This window comes from Onychomys torridus, chromosome 19, assembly GCF_903995425.1.
Source record: "Onychomys torridus chromosome 19, mOncTor1.1, whole genome shotgun sequence".
Taxonomy (NCBI): domain Eukaryota; kingdom Metazoa; phylum Chordata; class Mammalia; order Rodentia; family Cricetidae; genus Onychomys; species Onychomys torridus.
The window spans coordinates 46,863,863-46,877,878 of record NC_050461.1 but is presented as its reverse complement, the minus strand read 5'-3'; the positions used below and the strand labels follow the sequence as shown (position 1 = coordinate 46,877,878).

General features: G+C 45.3%; 1 protein-coding gene across 1 annotated transcript; it reads right to left on the bottom strand.

The window, feature by feature from the left end:
* Positions 1 to 231: 231 nt before the first annotated feature.
* On the bottom strand, positions 232 to 13,137 carry Iyd (iodotyrosine deiodinase). Its single transcript, XM_036168519.1, has 5 exons — positions 12,972 to 13,137; positions 9,024 to 9,215; positions 7,554 to 7,713; positions 2,562 to 2,718; positions 232 to 414 (listed from the first exon to the last, which is right to left on the bottom strand). Exons 1-5 carry the CDS (start codon positions 13,135 to 13,137, stop codon positions 232 to 234), a joined length of 858 nt encoding a protein of 285 aa, XP_036024412.1.
* Between the last annotated feature and the right edge of the window lie 879 nt (positions 13,138 to 14,016).

Genomic DNA, 14,016 nt, shown 5'->3' with positions numbered 1-14,016 from the left:
AAGGAGTTAAGGCGTGCCTGCTTCTTGACCTCTTACCCCACATGTTCACTAAAACAGCTCAACAAAAACAGCACTTACTGGATGGAAAGTTCTAGAGAGTGCAGAAAGATATGACATGAGAAACGCCTTCCCTGTGCACCAGTTTGCAAAGGAGACCTGACTCAGAAAGTGAGCGAAGCCAGCAGACCCAGGAGGAGAGAAGCAAGCATCATCCCAGCAGAGGGTGTCTGACTATACTGTCACCATGATCTGGTCCAGAGCTTTCCTCTTGAGGTCAGGCACGGTGGCCTCTCTGCTGGGGTACCCCACAGGAAGCAGCACCAGCAGCTTCTCATGTGAGGGGCGGCCCAGGAGCACCCTCAGACGAGGGCCACAGTTGAGGGGAGTGGTAGTGACTGTCACTAGCCCGGCATTCTGAAACAAGAGAGAGAGAGAGAGAGAAAAAAAAAAAACCAGCGTTTTAATGTCGGGTAACAGTACAGCTCTTTCTCCAGCCTGAGGCCATTCTCGTCTTTTCTATGCCTACGCATTTCATGTTTTGCTGAAGTTGGGTGGCAAAGAGGCTGCCAGCTCAGGTAAAGCATGGTGAACCTTGTCTGTGTTCCTCCACCTGCTGCCTCTCTAGACAAGCATCAGGAGACATCTGGAAAAATAACATCTTATTTTCTCATGATGCTTGAGCAACAGGAATGGTTATTTTATGGAAACAACCTTGAAGAACGGAGCTATCCTAACAGAAGGACAAAGATAAGCTCGGATCGGGTCTGTACCTTGTATCTGACCACAACAAGAGCAATGACCTCCAATGGCACTGTCCACGGTCTAAGTCCACTATGATTTTCCCGACAGATGTTCTTTTCGGAATTCCAGTTACCCATCTGACTATAACTTGTTATTAATAGTCATGATACTTAACATCTGAACCCATATATATCTATAAGGCTCTGGAGTGAATTAGTACAGGCTCTCCTGAGGCCTTATACACATCATCGCATATCTTCATCCATAAGAAGCATATAATGCCTAGGGAGATCACTGCATCACTGAAGAACTTGCCTTGCAAGCATGAGGACCTGGGCTCAACCTAAAATAATCAAAAACCAAGGCATGGTGACACGTGCTGGCAAATCAGAGACACACACATCTGTACAAACATACAGTGCTCTCTAGGCCCCTCCCCAGCTGGTCCTCCTCTTACCCATGCTTCCCCAGTCACATGGCCACTTTGAAGCCTCAGCCAGGGGGAAGGCCAGGAGCTGCCCCTGACTTCATGCGTGGCAACCCCATCCCATCGAGCCGCTGTGCTGGGGATCAGGTTCCAGGAACAGTCTCTCTCTGCTCTCAGTCATAAACGACCTTGGAATTCTCAGAAACTAGAAAGTAACAGGCTCAACCAAAAATGGCCAGCCCTTTTCAGAGGCCAAGGGCACTGTGGGAAAGGGGCTGACACCGGGCTCCCTGTGCTTCTCCTAAAGCCTAAATCGACTGCAGTGCCCTATGGTCTGACACTGGCCCAAGACACCTTCATTTATCTGCCTAGAGTGTCATGAGGGAAAGCGATAGCCAGGCTCTTCAGGATGGTTTGAGAAGCAGCCACAGCCATATGTTGTAAGGTGTTAGACATAAGCCACGTCTTTCTCGGAGATGACGAGGAACCTCATCTACACGTAACACATATAATTGACCCTTCCTTCAAAGCAGGACCATTCTCACCTACAATATTAGGTGCTGCATTAATTTGTATGTTTAGCATCTCTCAGTCATCCCTCCCCTGAATCTCACCAAGTCTCCACCAGATGAACTGTTTATGAGCTCTCTAATCCCCAGTGTCTCCCAAAGACGGCACAGGGCCTAAGAGGCAGAACTCAGCTCTGCCCCGTTTCACACTTGCGTTGCTCTGGTGCCTCTGCAGAAAAGCAGTTTGGAAGCACATGGCCCTCTTTCTGACACAACACAGCCCAGTAAACCTCTCCAGGAAGGAGTGAAGAGTCCGGTGGCTGTTTCGTCATCCCACCAGCCTAGAAAAGGGGCGGTACGTATTTGAGGGGGGTGAATCTCTGAGACTTTTGGACTCTGGCTTTCTTCTCATATGACTGCTCCAACCCCCAACATGCATGCTATCTCTGGAAGACAACAAACACCACAGCTTTTCCGACCCTGAAATACTACAAGTGAATTTCCAGAGAGAACCCTGATACCCACCGATCCAGGTTTCCAGGGTTTGTTGTCAATCAGTTACCTTTTCTAGGAACTCAGCTTTAAATAAACAATTCTCAAATGACCCCTAATTGGGAACTTGGCTGAAATGTCCTGCTAAAGCAGTGGTTTTTCAGCCTGTGGGTCATGACCCTCCCAACCATTGGAAAACACTGATATTTGCATTATGATTCATAATAGTAGCAAAATCACAGTTATGAAGTGGCAACAAGAATAATGGTTGGGGGTCAGTATGACATGAGGAACTGGGTTAGAGGGTCGAACATTAGGAAGGTTGAGAACCACTATGCCAATGCCACTCTAGGTGCCCTTGTCTGCCTTGGGCCTGCAGGTGGGCAACATACCTGCAGTGCAGCCAGCAGGAGGCCACAGGCGATGGACACGCTGATCTCATTGTAGTAGTGGACCTTTTTCTTCCCATTTGCAGCAAAACCGTGGACTTGTTTGAAGACGAGAATCAGCACCGGGGCGGTGTCCAGGTACTCCTTAATCCAGTTGGTTCTGGAGGGATGGGGAGAGAGAATGCCCGGGAGAATATTCACTCTGAATTTTTGAGGTTTTTTTTTCTCCTCCCTTTTTAAAAACTACCTTAGCTTATCTGCAGTTGTTAAATCCACATGTACTTGTCTTTTCTATTTAAACTGAAAAAGCCTGGATTTTTAATTTTTTTGCCACATTTATCTTTTTTTTTTGTAATAAGGCTAATGAAGTTGATAAACATATATTAGTGTGGCCCAGCATGGCAAAGCATGCACAATGTTGAAAGAGACAAAGATCCTATAACCTTAGATCACCAAGCTGATCCTCAGCAGAGTGAAGCTTGCTGAGCATTACTAAAGAATTAGATAGGCTGGGCGGTGGTGGCGCATGCCTTTAATCCCAGAACTCCGGAGGAAGAGCCAGGTAGATCTCTGTGAGTTTGAGCGAGATCCAGGAGAGGCACCAAAACGACACAGAGAAACCCTGTCTCAAAAAAACAAAAAAATCCAACCAGCCAACCAAACAACAAAAAAGAATTAGATAATAAGTTCATTGGAGCATGCTGAAAGCAAAGTGTTGATGTTAAACAGAACATTGGAAGCCACAAAAAAGGACTTCAGTTGGTCCATGAAGATGAGGAAGGAGAACTGGAGAAAGGGCCCCAGGAAGAATGAATGGATGCATACAGCCAGTAAGGAAAGAGGATGTCTGGCAGGCCAGGAATCTTCCTGAAACCTGCAGGATAGAGGGCATGCCAGGACATGGGTGGGCTGGTAGGTACACGCAGATTCTGCAAGGTCCTGGCCCTCATTCGGTAGGTGATGGAGGGTTTACCCCATGCTGCTGAGAAGAAGCACCATGTGATCAGATCCACTTCAGCAACGTGGGTTGTGTGAGTGAGAAGGATATCACCAAAAGTGATATTTGAAATACCAACGACAAAGTCAGCCTAGAGAGAGTAGAACCATAGGCTTGGCCGTGGCCGTGGCCGTGGCCCAGGCAGAAGGGTAGTCAAAAGAAGGCCAGGTTGGGGAGGACTGACTGAGGAGGTAAGAGTTCCCGAACCAGGAGTAGAGGAGACCGCAGCGGTGGCAACCGGAACTGATAGATGGCAGGACAGGAAGGGAGCCTAGCTGTGGGAAGAGGCCGTGGCTTCTGAGGGAACCAGTGGCCATTCATGTGAATGTCAATGATAGCTTGAAAACTTTGTTTTCCAACTCCAAATGTACCTTCCTGGATTTCCTTACCCTGCCCCCTACATCTGTGCTGAAACTTCCTTCTAGAACAGAAGCTGAATGGAGCGCTATAGGCCCATAGACCCATCTAGTCCAAACCTCTGCCTTTTCCCCATGGGATAGAACATGTAACTAATTATCAGGAGGTGGTCACTGTTCATTTTTATGGTTCAGCCTAGCTATGCTTCACCGACTTACAACACACGAGACATGTATATTCCTCTGCTGTTCGCAAGTCATCACTTTCAAGGATCTTCTCCCCCATTCAGCCAGCTCAGCCCCATTCATTAGTACTTTTCCCACCTCACAAAGAGGGAGAACGTGAATCAGTTAGATCAACTCTGGAGCCAGGGTAGCTGGCTACATTCTCACTGTGTAAAGCCTGCTCCTGCGCTCCCCATCTTTCATGGTCATCTTGGGGGTGAGGGAGGCTAATATCGGAAAGTGGCTTTTACTAATACAAGAGTCACGCTATGAAATCACAGAAATGCCGACATAAGAGGATCCCTTTTAATCACTGTCTGGACTCTCAGATTTCTGGCATTCAGCAGTCACCGATGACACATGCTGCCCTCAGGCCACGAGCAGACCCAGCAGTTGTCCTCTGTGTGCACAGAGGGAGCTGAATGCTGCCAAGAGGCTGTGCCTGTGCCCCAGGCTGCATTCAGCTTTGTAAATGGTATTATGTCTTTGACGCTTTCATGATTTAAGAGTCTGATCATATTCATAATGATTAACTTTAACTTTAAAAGTATTTATTTTTATTCCCTGGGTATGAGTGCATGTATACTATGTGCATACCTGGCCTAGGTCCCAGAAAAGCCAAAAGAGGACATTGGATCCCCTGGGACCAGAGTTACAGACACTGTGAGCTGCCGTGTGGGTGCTGGGAACCAAACTCAGGTCCTCTGTAAGAGTAGCAAGTGCTCTTAACCACCTAGTCCTTTCTCCAGACCTGATTAAAGTGCCTAAAATATGTATAGAGTAGTAAAGGTAAATAATACAAATTTTAAAAAGATTTGAGGATGATTAAGCAGCTTGCCTATATCCTTAGGCAATAATTTGATCATTAAAAAACATTTTTATATTTACTTTACCTAAGTATACCTTATCAACTATTTAGTCTTGGTTAATTCAATTTTATATTGATTCATTAAGACATATAAGAGCCAATAAAAAGCTACAAAGTGCAAGAACTTCTGAGAGGGAGAGTTGGCATTTTCAAATCTGGGTAAGAGGCTCCCCAAGCCTGGAATGGTGAAGTTGGAAAGGTAAGTTGGACCCACATTACATATTGAAAATACCAGCTATGGGCTTCAAAGGCAGCTGAAAAGGATGACTGGATACATTGTGCATTTGCTGTTCAGTGTGTGTGTGTGTGTGTGTGTGTGTGTGTGTGTGTGTGTGCACCTGTGGCACATATGTATGTGGTATATGCACGTGTATGAGGTGTGTACTTGTCACATGCCCATGTACACATGTGGAGATCAGAGGAGGACATCAAGCCACCTGCTCTCTCGCCCTCCATCTTATTCCCTCGAGACAGTATCTCTCACCGAAGCTAGAACTAGGCTGGCAGGCAACAAGTCCCAGTCATCCTCCTGTCTCTGCCCCCCACCCCACATAACACTGGAGTGGCAGGTGTGCTCAGCCATTCCTAGCTTTTTAAGAACATTGTTTATATTATTATTTAAATTGTGTGTGTGTGTGTGTGTGTGTGTGTGTGTGTGTGTGTGTGTGTGTGTGCGCTGTGTGCATGTGTCCATATGTGGGTTTGTACACTTCAGTACAGGTGCCTAAAAAAGCCACAGGTGTCAGATGCCCTGGAGCTGGAGTGAAGGTAGTTGTGAGGCGCAGATTCAGGTGCTAAGAATTGGACGTCTAGAAGAGCAATACAAGCTTTCAACCTCTGCGTCATCTCTACAGCCCACACTGCCAGCTTTTAACATGGATGCTAGGGATGCAAACTCAGGTCCTCGTGCTTGCCCCACAAGTGCTCCTGCCTCCTGAGCTACCTTCCCAGCTCCCATTGGCGCCATCATTTTCACTATTGTGTCTTCAGTCACCTAACGTACACTACTATAGTTCTGGACATATAATGAGAGACTTTTAAACCTGGGCCTCCTTGACTTCTGGAGGGGTGTGTGTGTGTGTGTGTGTGCACGCATCTGTGTGAGTGTGTGTATGTCTGTGCATGTGTGTCTCTATATACTTATTGTTGGTTAAGCAACTCTGTAACTTAATTATAGACTCAAGAGGTGTTTGATTTGCATTATGAATTTATAAACAAAAAAGTCTATAAAATGAGAAGAAAAGTAAACTAATAATTAAAATGATGAGTGGTAGCCATTTTAGATATATGGAAGGTGTGTGTGAGAACAATGGGCACAGATGAGAGAATAATTCTGTCTTAGTGACAGGAAGCAAGAGGGGTGACAATTCCTGAAGGTCTAGTATTTCACTAAATGCAGAGGAACTCAAAATGACTTTTCCTTGTCCATTTCTTCCCAGGAATACACAATAAGAGTTATAGTTTCATTGTTAATACCCCACACTTATCTGAGAGCATGGTATGAAGGTATGCACTCCATAATACATCAGTTCCGATACAGTATAAAACATCATAGGGAAAATTGTCCTCTCGTGATAATAACAGGGCCAAGAGGTCTATGTCTCCTTGTTCTTGCTCTTATTCCTGGGCTAGCAGTCCCACCTCATCTCCAAGCTTGTGATCCCCCCATTCTTCTCAGTCCCCTGTCACTGTGGGGTATCAGGTGATAGAACTTGTCACAGTAGGCCCACTTTGGGAAGACAGAGGTATTAGGCCTCTCTGTACTTCAAGAGCTGAGCACTTGGGCTTGCCTCTTTTAGGGCCTTCTGAGAGGTGAGGGCCCCAACCACCTTGCCCCCATCACCCTGATTTCCACTCTGTTTTCTTTTGCAGGGAGGAGCCCACAGTCCTAACGTCTATTTGATGGCACTGATCTATTAAGCTTGCCCTTAAAAACAAAACACGGTTTTCTTTATGCAAGATCTTAAAAAGCATGTTGCAATCTTATGTTCTAGATTGGTGGAAAGTGAAGTAATTCTTAAGTTTCAACTAGGAAGTGATTTCTGGGCTAGAGAGATGGCTGAGCAGTTAAGAGCTCTTTCTGCTAATCTAGGGGACCCAAGTTCCAGCAGCCACATCAGGCAGCTTCGAAGCTCCTGTGACTCCAGCTCCAGGGGACCCCATACCTCTGACTTCTGTGGGAACCTGCACATACATACCCCTCCACATGCACATGCATAATCATAATTTAAAATATAAAATAAATCTTTAAACATTTAAAAAATAATTAAGAGAAACAATTATTTGGGTCAGAGCCTTTGCAGAGGCCAGGTTTGACTTTGCATAACCACTTTAAAATAAAGTGAAGAAACAACAGAAAACAGAAACATGACCCATGCAGCCTGTATGCATGCACTCAAATACCACACTGAGCCACATTAATATAAAGTTAATACATCATCAAAATAAGATAATTAATAAAACTAATTTAAATCCCACAGACCCAGGGCCCACAGTGGTAATTTTATACTCTGTTAAACCAAGTATCCCTAGTTACACTAGTTCTGTACCTCAGTTTCTTCAGGTCTGTGACCCATCGGTCTCCCATCCTCTTCATGTAATTTATCTCTTCCTCCTCCTCAATAATCTCTCGGATCTTATGCTTCACGTCGGGGTCCTTCACCACCACAAAGGTCCAGGGCTCAGTGTGGGCCCCACTTGGAGCTGTTCCTATTGCCCATTGAATTAAGATCAATGTAAGACTGAAGAGAAGTGGAAAACCGTTCATTAAGAGGAAATACAATAGCAGGTGTTGTGGTGATGTGTGCCTGTCATCCCATCCAGCACTTGGGAGGCTGAGGCAGGAAGATCACAAGTTCAAATATAACCTTGTGTCAAAAAGCTATAGAACAGTGATTCTCATCCTGTGGGTTGGGGGTCACATATCAGATAGCCTGCATGTCAGGTATCTATCTACATTATGATTCACAGCAGTAGCAAAATTGCAGTTATGAATAGCAATGAAAATGATTTTATGGTTGGGGGTCACCACAACATGAGGAATTGTATTAAAGGGTCACAGCATTAGGAAGGTTGAGAGCCAGTGCACGCATGCACGCACGCACGCACGCACACGTTGGAGGTTATTGATTGTTGCCACTTAGGTAAAGGATACAACTATCTAAGGCATTTGGATTCTTGGTGGGAACAAAATATTCTTGATTCAGAGATGGATCTCAGTGGGTATGTAACAAGCGGTACTCATAAACTTAATTTATTACATATACAGTGTTCTATCTGCTTGTATGCTTGCAGGCCAGAAGAGGGCACCAAATCTCTTTATAGATGGTTGTGAGCCACCATGTGGTGCTGGGAATTGAACTCAGGACCTCTGGAAGAACAAACAATCAATGCTCTTAACCTCTGAGCCATCTCTCTAGCCCCTAACTCACAAACTTAAATGTGGCTTAGATGGGAGGAGATATCAGTAAAGCCAGTCACAGAAGAGTGTGTGGCATCATGGTTCTTAGTTTTCTCCCTTAGTGCAACGTGAATTTACATTTAAAGTGAATTTATCTTGCTCCGGTTTCCTTTAGAAATCCACAGAAGGAAACCTTACTATGTTGCTAGCTCAGCCAATTATGTACTAGAATGTCCCAAAGTTTGTTTCCTGGAAGATAAACATACAAATGTGACTTGCGTGTGGAGGGTGGGGCCTGTTTCAATGAGGAGAGAGGTGTTTCTCCTGCAATGTGTACTAACCTACTAAGAATTTTTAGTTTTAAACAAAATTTCATACAATGCTTTAGAAGTTTTAAACGGTCATCATATCTGTTTTCTAAACAAACAAATAAATAAGAGGCAAAATGTAGCAAGTAAAAACCCACACATTTCTGGCTGTCACTGACAGTGAGAAAGCCTTCATCAATGAACACACCACTCCTGCTCTGTCCACATGCTTGGACTTCAGTATTCTTCCAACACCGTCACAGCATCCGGGGAGCTGACATCCTCCAAGCCTCGGCATGCGCATTACCAACCTGCTGCTTTGATGACGTTATCGATGACTTCCATAGGGACTGGCTCGCTGCTGATAAACCTGACCGAGCGTCTCTTGTTGAGGAGTTCATAGAATTCCTGAGATCTCGTCTTCATTTCCTGCTCTGGGTACCGGGTGTGAGAGAACGGGATGTGCTCCACACTCTCCTCAGATTCTTGCCAGTCATCGGCGTCTACAGAGAAGAGACAGAAGCCCAGCAAATTCGGCTACCTCCCTAGTCATAAGGTCACTGGAAGGAAGGGAATAAAGTTCCAGGAAAGTTATATGAAGTTATAAAAGTTATATGGTTATATGATGGCAAAACAACCAACCGAATTTTATAAAAAGCAGAAAAAAAATCTATAGAATTTTGAACACTGATCATGGCCATCCTTCAAATTCTAGACCTGTTATAAATCAAAGTAAAGGAGATTTTTGTCTACAAAAAATAACAAATGGAAGTCTCTGTTAGGTGGCAGAGGAGGTTATTTGATACAGTCTCCCATTCGGGTCACCAAAGAAGGTGGCTTTTGTCTTTGTCAGAGCATTAGGCTGACAACATATAAGAAATTCCCAAGTGAAAAATGAAGGGGGAATATGCATCTAGAGAGGTGTGTGCAGAGGCGTCTTTCCTGCTTGATCTGCCAATTCCTACAGGTCCGGTGTCCGTTTTCTGATCCTCGGGCATGAAGAACGACCAAAAGCAGAGCTCACAGTGCACACACAGTTGAATCAGCCCAGACCCTCAGTTACATCCTTTGGGACAGTGTGGATTGCAAAGACGTCCGTCACCTTTCAGGGGCCTGTGGCATTTTGGTGTGCCTTTCCTCTAACACCCCAGTTGTCTAACAGCAGCAAATGACAATATGTGAAGAATTTTAGGGAAAATTCCCAGGAATTCACCGATGCGATTCTGCACACGGTGGTGAGGGAGATAGAATATCTTGAGCCAAAATTAGTAAAATCAACGTTTGACACTAAAGTCATGTGTCCCAATGTGCCAAGAAGTCACAGGCTCAAAAGAGCAAACAGTTATGACACTGTACTTAGAGAAGGAAGTGAGATAGACTGATATAAATCTCTAGAGTATTACTGAAGGAAGAATAAATGTGGCATAGAGAGATGAAAAATAGAAGTTCTGAAAAACAGATTAAATTGCCTAAATAAAAGATAAGCGGATGATTCGTCAGAAAAAAAAAAAAAACACATCTAGGACAAAGAGCAAAAGACAAAATCATAGAAGAAAGATCAAGAAAAACCAGACCCAGTTCATTTAGGACCATGAAGCAAAGCAAAGAAAGAAATAAGTTTCAGGGTTATAGTGGCTTGGGTAGGGTGGGAAGAAAACAGAGTGGAGAGAATACCAAAAGGCAGGCCTATGAAGTGTATCTAAAGGCCTTTAGGGTTCAGTCCCATGGGCCTGGATGGTAGGAAGGGAGAACCAACTCCCCAGTTTGTTTCTGACTTACATACATGCATGATATGGCACACACATGCCTCTGTGTGTGTGTGTGTGTGTGTGTGTGTGTGTGTGTACAGAAACACACAGGCACACACATAGCCAGTAGCAAAATTACAGTTATGAATTTAATTTTATGGTTGGGAGTTCACCATAACCTGAGGAACTGTATTAAAGGGTCACAGCATTAGAAAGGTTGAGAACCACTGAGTCAGAAGGAAATAGTTGTGATGGAGAGTCATCACAAATAGCTAGCTATTAATCATCACACACACACACACACACACACACACACACACACACACACACACACACACATAGCTATCAATCAGTTCTAAACAATCCTGAGCACTGCCAGGTGTCCATACACACCTTCCTCAACAGTCACACTTTCCAACCATGTAAAGTGGATTCAGAAAACCTTGTGGTGAGGAAGCTGTCCAGGAACTGATGCGTGGAATGCTCCCTGGATTGTTCAATGATGTTACCAACCTTTAAGACCCAGTAGGCATATTTGCCCAAGCTATAGGCAGCCTGGGAACACAGCTGACTCCCAAGTCCAACGCAGCTCTCCTGATGTGAAGCGAGGAGCTGTGTGAAGCTTCCCAATGCCAGCTGTTGTCTCTGACCAATGCAAACAGAGACCTCATCACAAGTGGTGGGATTGTCCTGAGTGACTCTCCCAGTCTGTCTGGGGAATGGGGACCTAGACAGCACAGAGGGTCCAACCTAGGAACTCATCAAACTCCTGCAGAGACTGCAGTGGAGAGTTAGCTGGGACCTCTAAAAACAAACAGTGCCTCTTCTCTCTGCCCTTGAACTTCTGACTGCTCCTAGGTATGCAGCCTTGGAAGGGAGAAAAAACAATCTCTGAAATTCTGTTTTCATGCCTCCTTTGCTGGGAGCAGCTACCCAGCAAACAGCTCTACACCTGGATCCTGGAAACAGACTGCCAGAGTCCTACCTGCCTAGGTGGGTGGTACCCTCCTAGAGCCTCAGTCCCCTGAGATGGGGGATAATAGTAATGCCTACCTCGTTGTAGTACCATGAAAATGAAGTGGCCTGCTCCACCTATGACATGGCACCAGCTGGCTCCGCTGTGCTATGTGTGAGTGTGCTGTGGTCCCTAAGTCTCTTTGCTCATGTCATCTTTCTATAGTACATCTCTCCACCACATTCCTCTTATCTTTGGGTATCTGCCTTCAGTCTTAGTCATAGGAACCACCTGGTGAAATCATTAGTTCTCCAACCTCTGGGCGCCGCCTCAAAGAGGTACCATTCTGGCCAGAATCTCTCACCAAACATCTCGAATATCTTAAATCCAGGGCACCTTCACATCAGCCCCCTAAACTGGATCCTCCTCCCCCATCCATTGATGGCAGAGTCTGAACCACTCGCTCTGTCTTCTGCAATAGCTAAAACCTGATGCTCTTCACTGTAACTCGGGCATCCACCGCCCTCCCACCATCCCCCCATTCTTCACCAAAGCTTAAAGCAGGCATTTGTGTTAAAGGAAGTGCTTTCCAAGTGGGACCAGACGGTCCCCTATTTACATTGTCTGACTTAGAAGTTTTGAACTTTACAACGTCACAAAAACCACAACCATCCAACCATCCTGTGTTTCACTTTCAGTGGAGCATTCGACAAACCTCGTGAGACTCAGGGTTTGATTGTGAGGTCGATGCTGTATTAGATGGCTTGCCTCACTCTAAGCTTCTGAGCATGCTCACTGGGGGCTGGCTGAGCTGTGGAGTTTGGCAGGCTAGATCAAACATGTATCAAGTGCATTTTCAATTCACAGTATTCTTAACTTGGCACAGACTTCTCAGGATGTAACACCATTGCACAACAACGCATCCCATCCTCCCATCTTCTTGGAATCTCTCCCAAGCATTAGACCATAGGTGTAGGCTTTCTGCTCCTCTGACATACCCCTTCCCTGCTGCTCACTCCTGTTCACCCTCCTGGTCAGCGTTGTCCTTTCCCGAAGCCCCAACAGGCCCCTAAGTCTTCCCTAAACACCTTTTCTAGTTCCACGGTGTTTGCCACTTGCCTTGTGTTATCTCATTCTCGGATGGACTTTTATCTTGCTGAGCACGGAGACTGTTCTTGTCTCTGACCCACAGGGCCTGGCACATTAAAAAGCAGCTAATCCCTAGACATGCCACTTTCTCAGTTTCAACATTCCCGATCAAAACCTGGCCATGCTCACTGCCACTCTATACAATACCCCAACCTCCCCAGAGAGAGAGAGAGACTGTATTGGCTAGAGGAGGACCTGAGCTGGGAGAGACCTAGGCCTCCATGGCTTTGGACTGAGAAGGGACTGGTACCACCGAGTGACCTGAGAAAGGACCCATCTTTGTGACACACTATTCTGCTTTCACAACAGGAGTGAGGGTCTGACTACATGGCTTGCTTTCTGTAGTCCTGGCATCAATTTACACATTACACATGGGGTGAATCCCTGGTGCTGCAACAGGTTGTTACCTTCTTCCTCTTGAAGGAGGTCAGTGCCATCTTTCAAGTCTTCATCCACCCAGGGGCGAGCTCGAGCCGCGCCTTTCTCTCTCTCCAGGCTTCTATCGGCATTTTTAAAGACCCATACCACCAAGATGCAGACAACTGCCACCAACACTGGAGTGAGGAGAAACATGGTCTGAAGTCTGACCCGGAAGGTCAGCACACTCCCACACTGGCATTTATACAAACAGATGGAAGCAGGGAATGCTGGGATTGGAAGCAAGAAGAGGGAGGTGTGCCAGGAAAGGAGCAAAGTACAAACTCTCAAACTCCGTGACGACTTCGCAAAGGAGCAAAGTTCACAGTCTCACGCATGTGAGTTTGGTCCTGCTCCAATCCATGCTCAATATAGTCTCAGATGTTAATCACCATGGAATACGTTAAGCACTGTAATGTGCTAAGATCTTGCTGGTAGTGGTTAAAAAGGCATTTGGCCCTTCTCCTGTTTAACTGTTCTCTGGGAGTGTCTTCAACCTGCCTGAAGCCAGCAAGTGCCCAGAGAGCTCACTTTTAAAAGAACAGATTTATAAATATTGATTCTGATGTCCTGAAAGAAAGTGTCCAGAACGAGGCTGTCCAAGTGCATTTTCAACTGCATATGTATGAGGCACTGCCCTGAAGTATTATTATTATTATTTTAATAGCACTGTGCCAACATATGCAACAGAGAAGAAAGGCTCATGTTTTATGTTAGAGAAAAAAAATTTAATCTGGAAAAAGTGATACAAAAAGTTAAAAATGACTATATCTAAACTTGAAGGTGTTTTTTGTTTGTTAGTTTTTGTTTTGGTCTTAGTTTTTAATCTTTGCCCCTGTCTTCACTGTTCAGGCTGCCATAACAAAAAAAATTACTGACTGGGCGACTTAAATCACAAAGCATGTGTCTCACAGTTCTAGAGGTTAGGAAGATCAAGCCCTGTATGCCAGAATGATTTGTTCTTCCTGGCTTGTATGTGATTGACTTCTCCCATTGTCCTTATAACTGGTGGGGGGGGGGGGGGGAGGGAGAGAG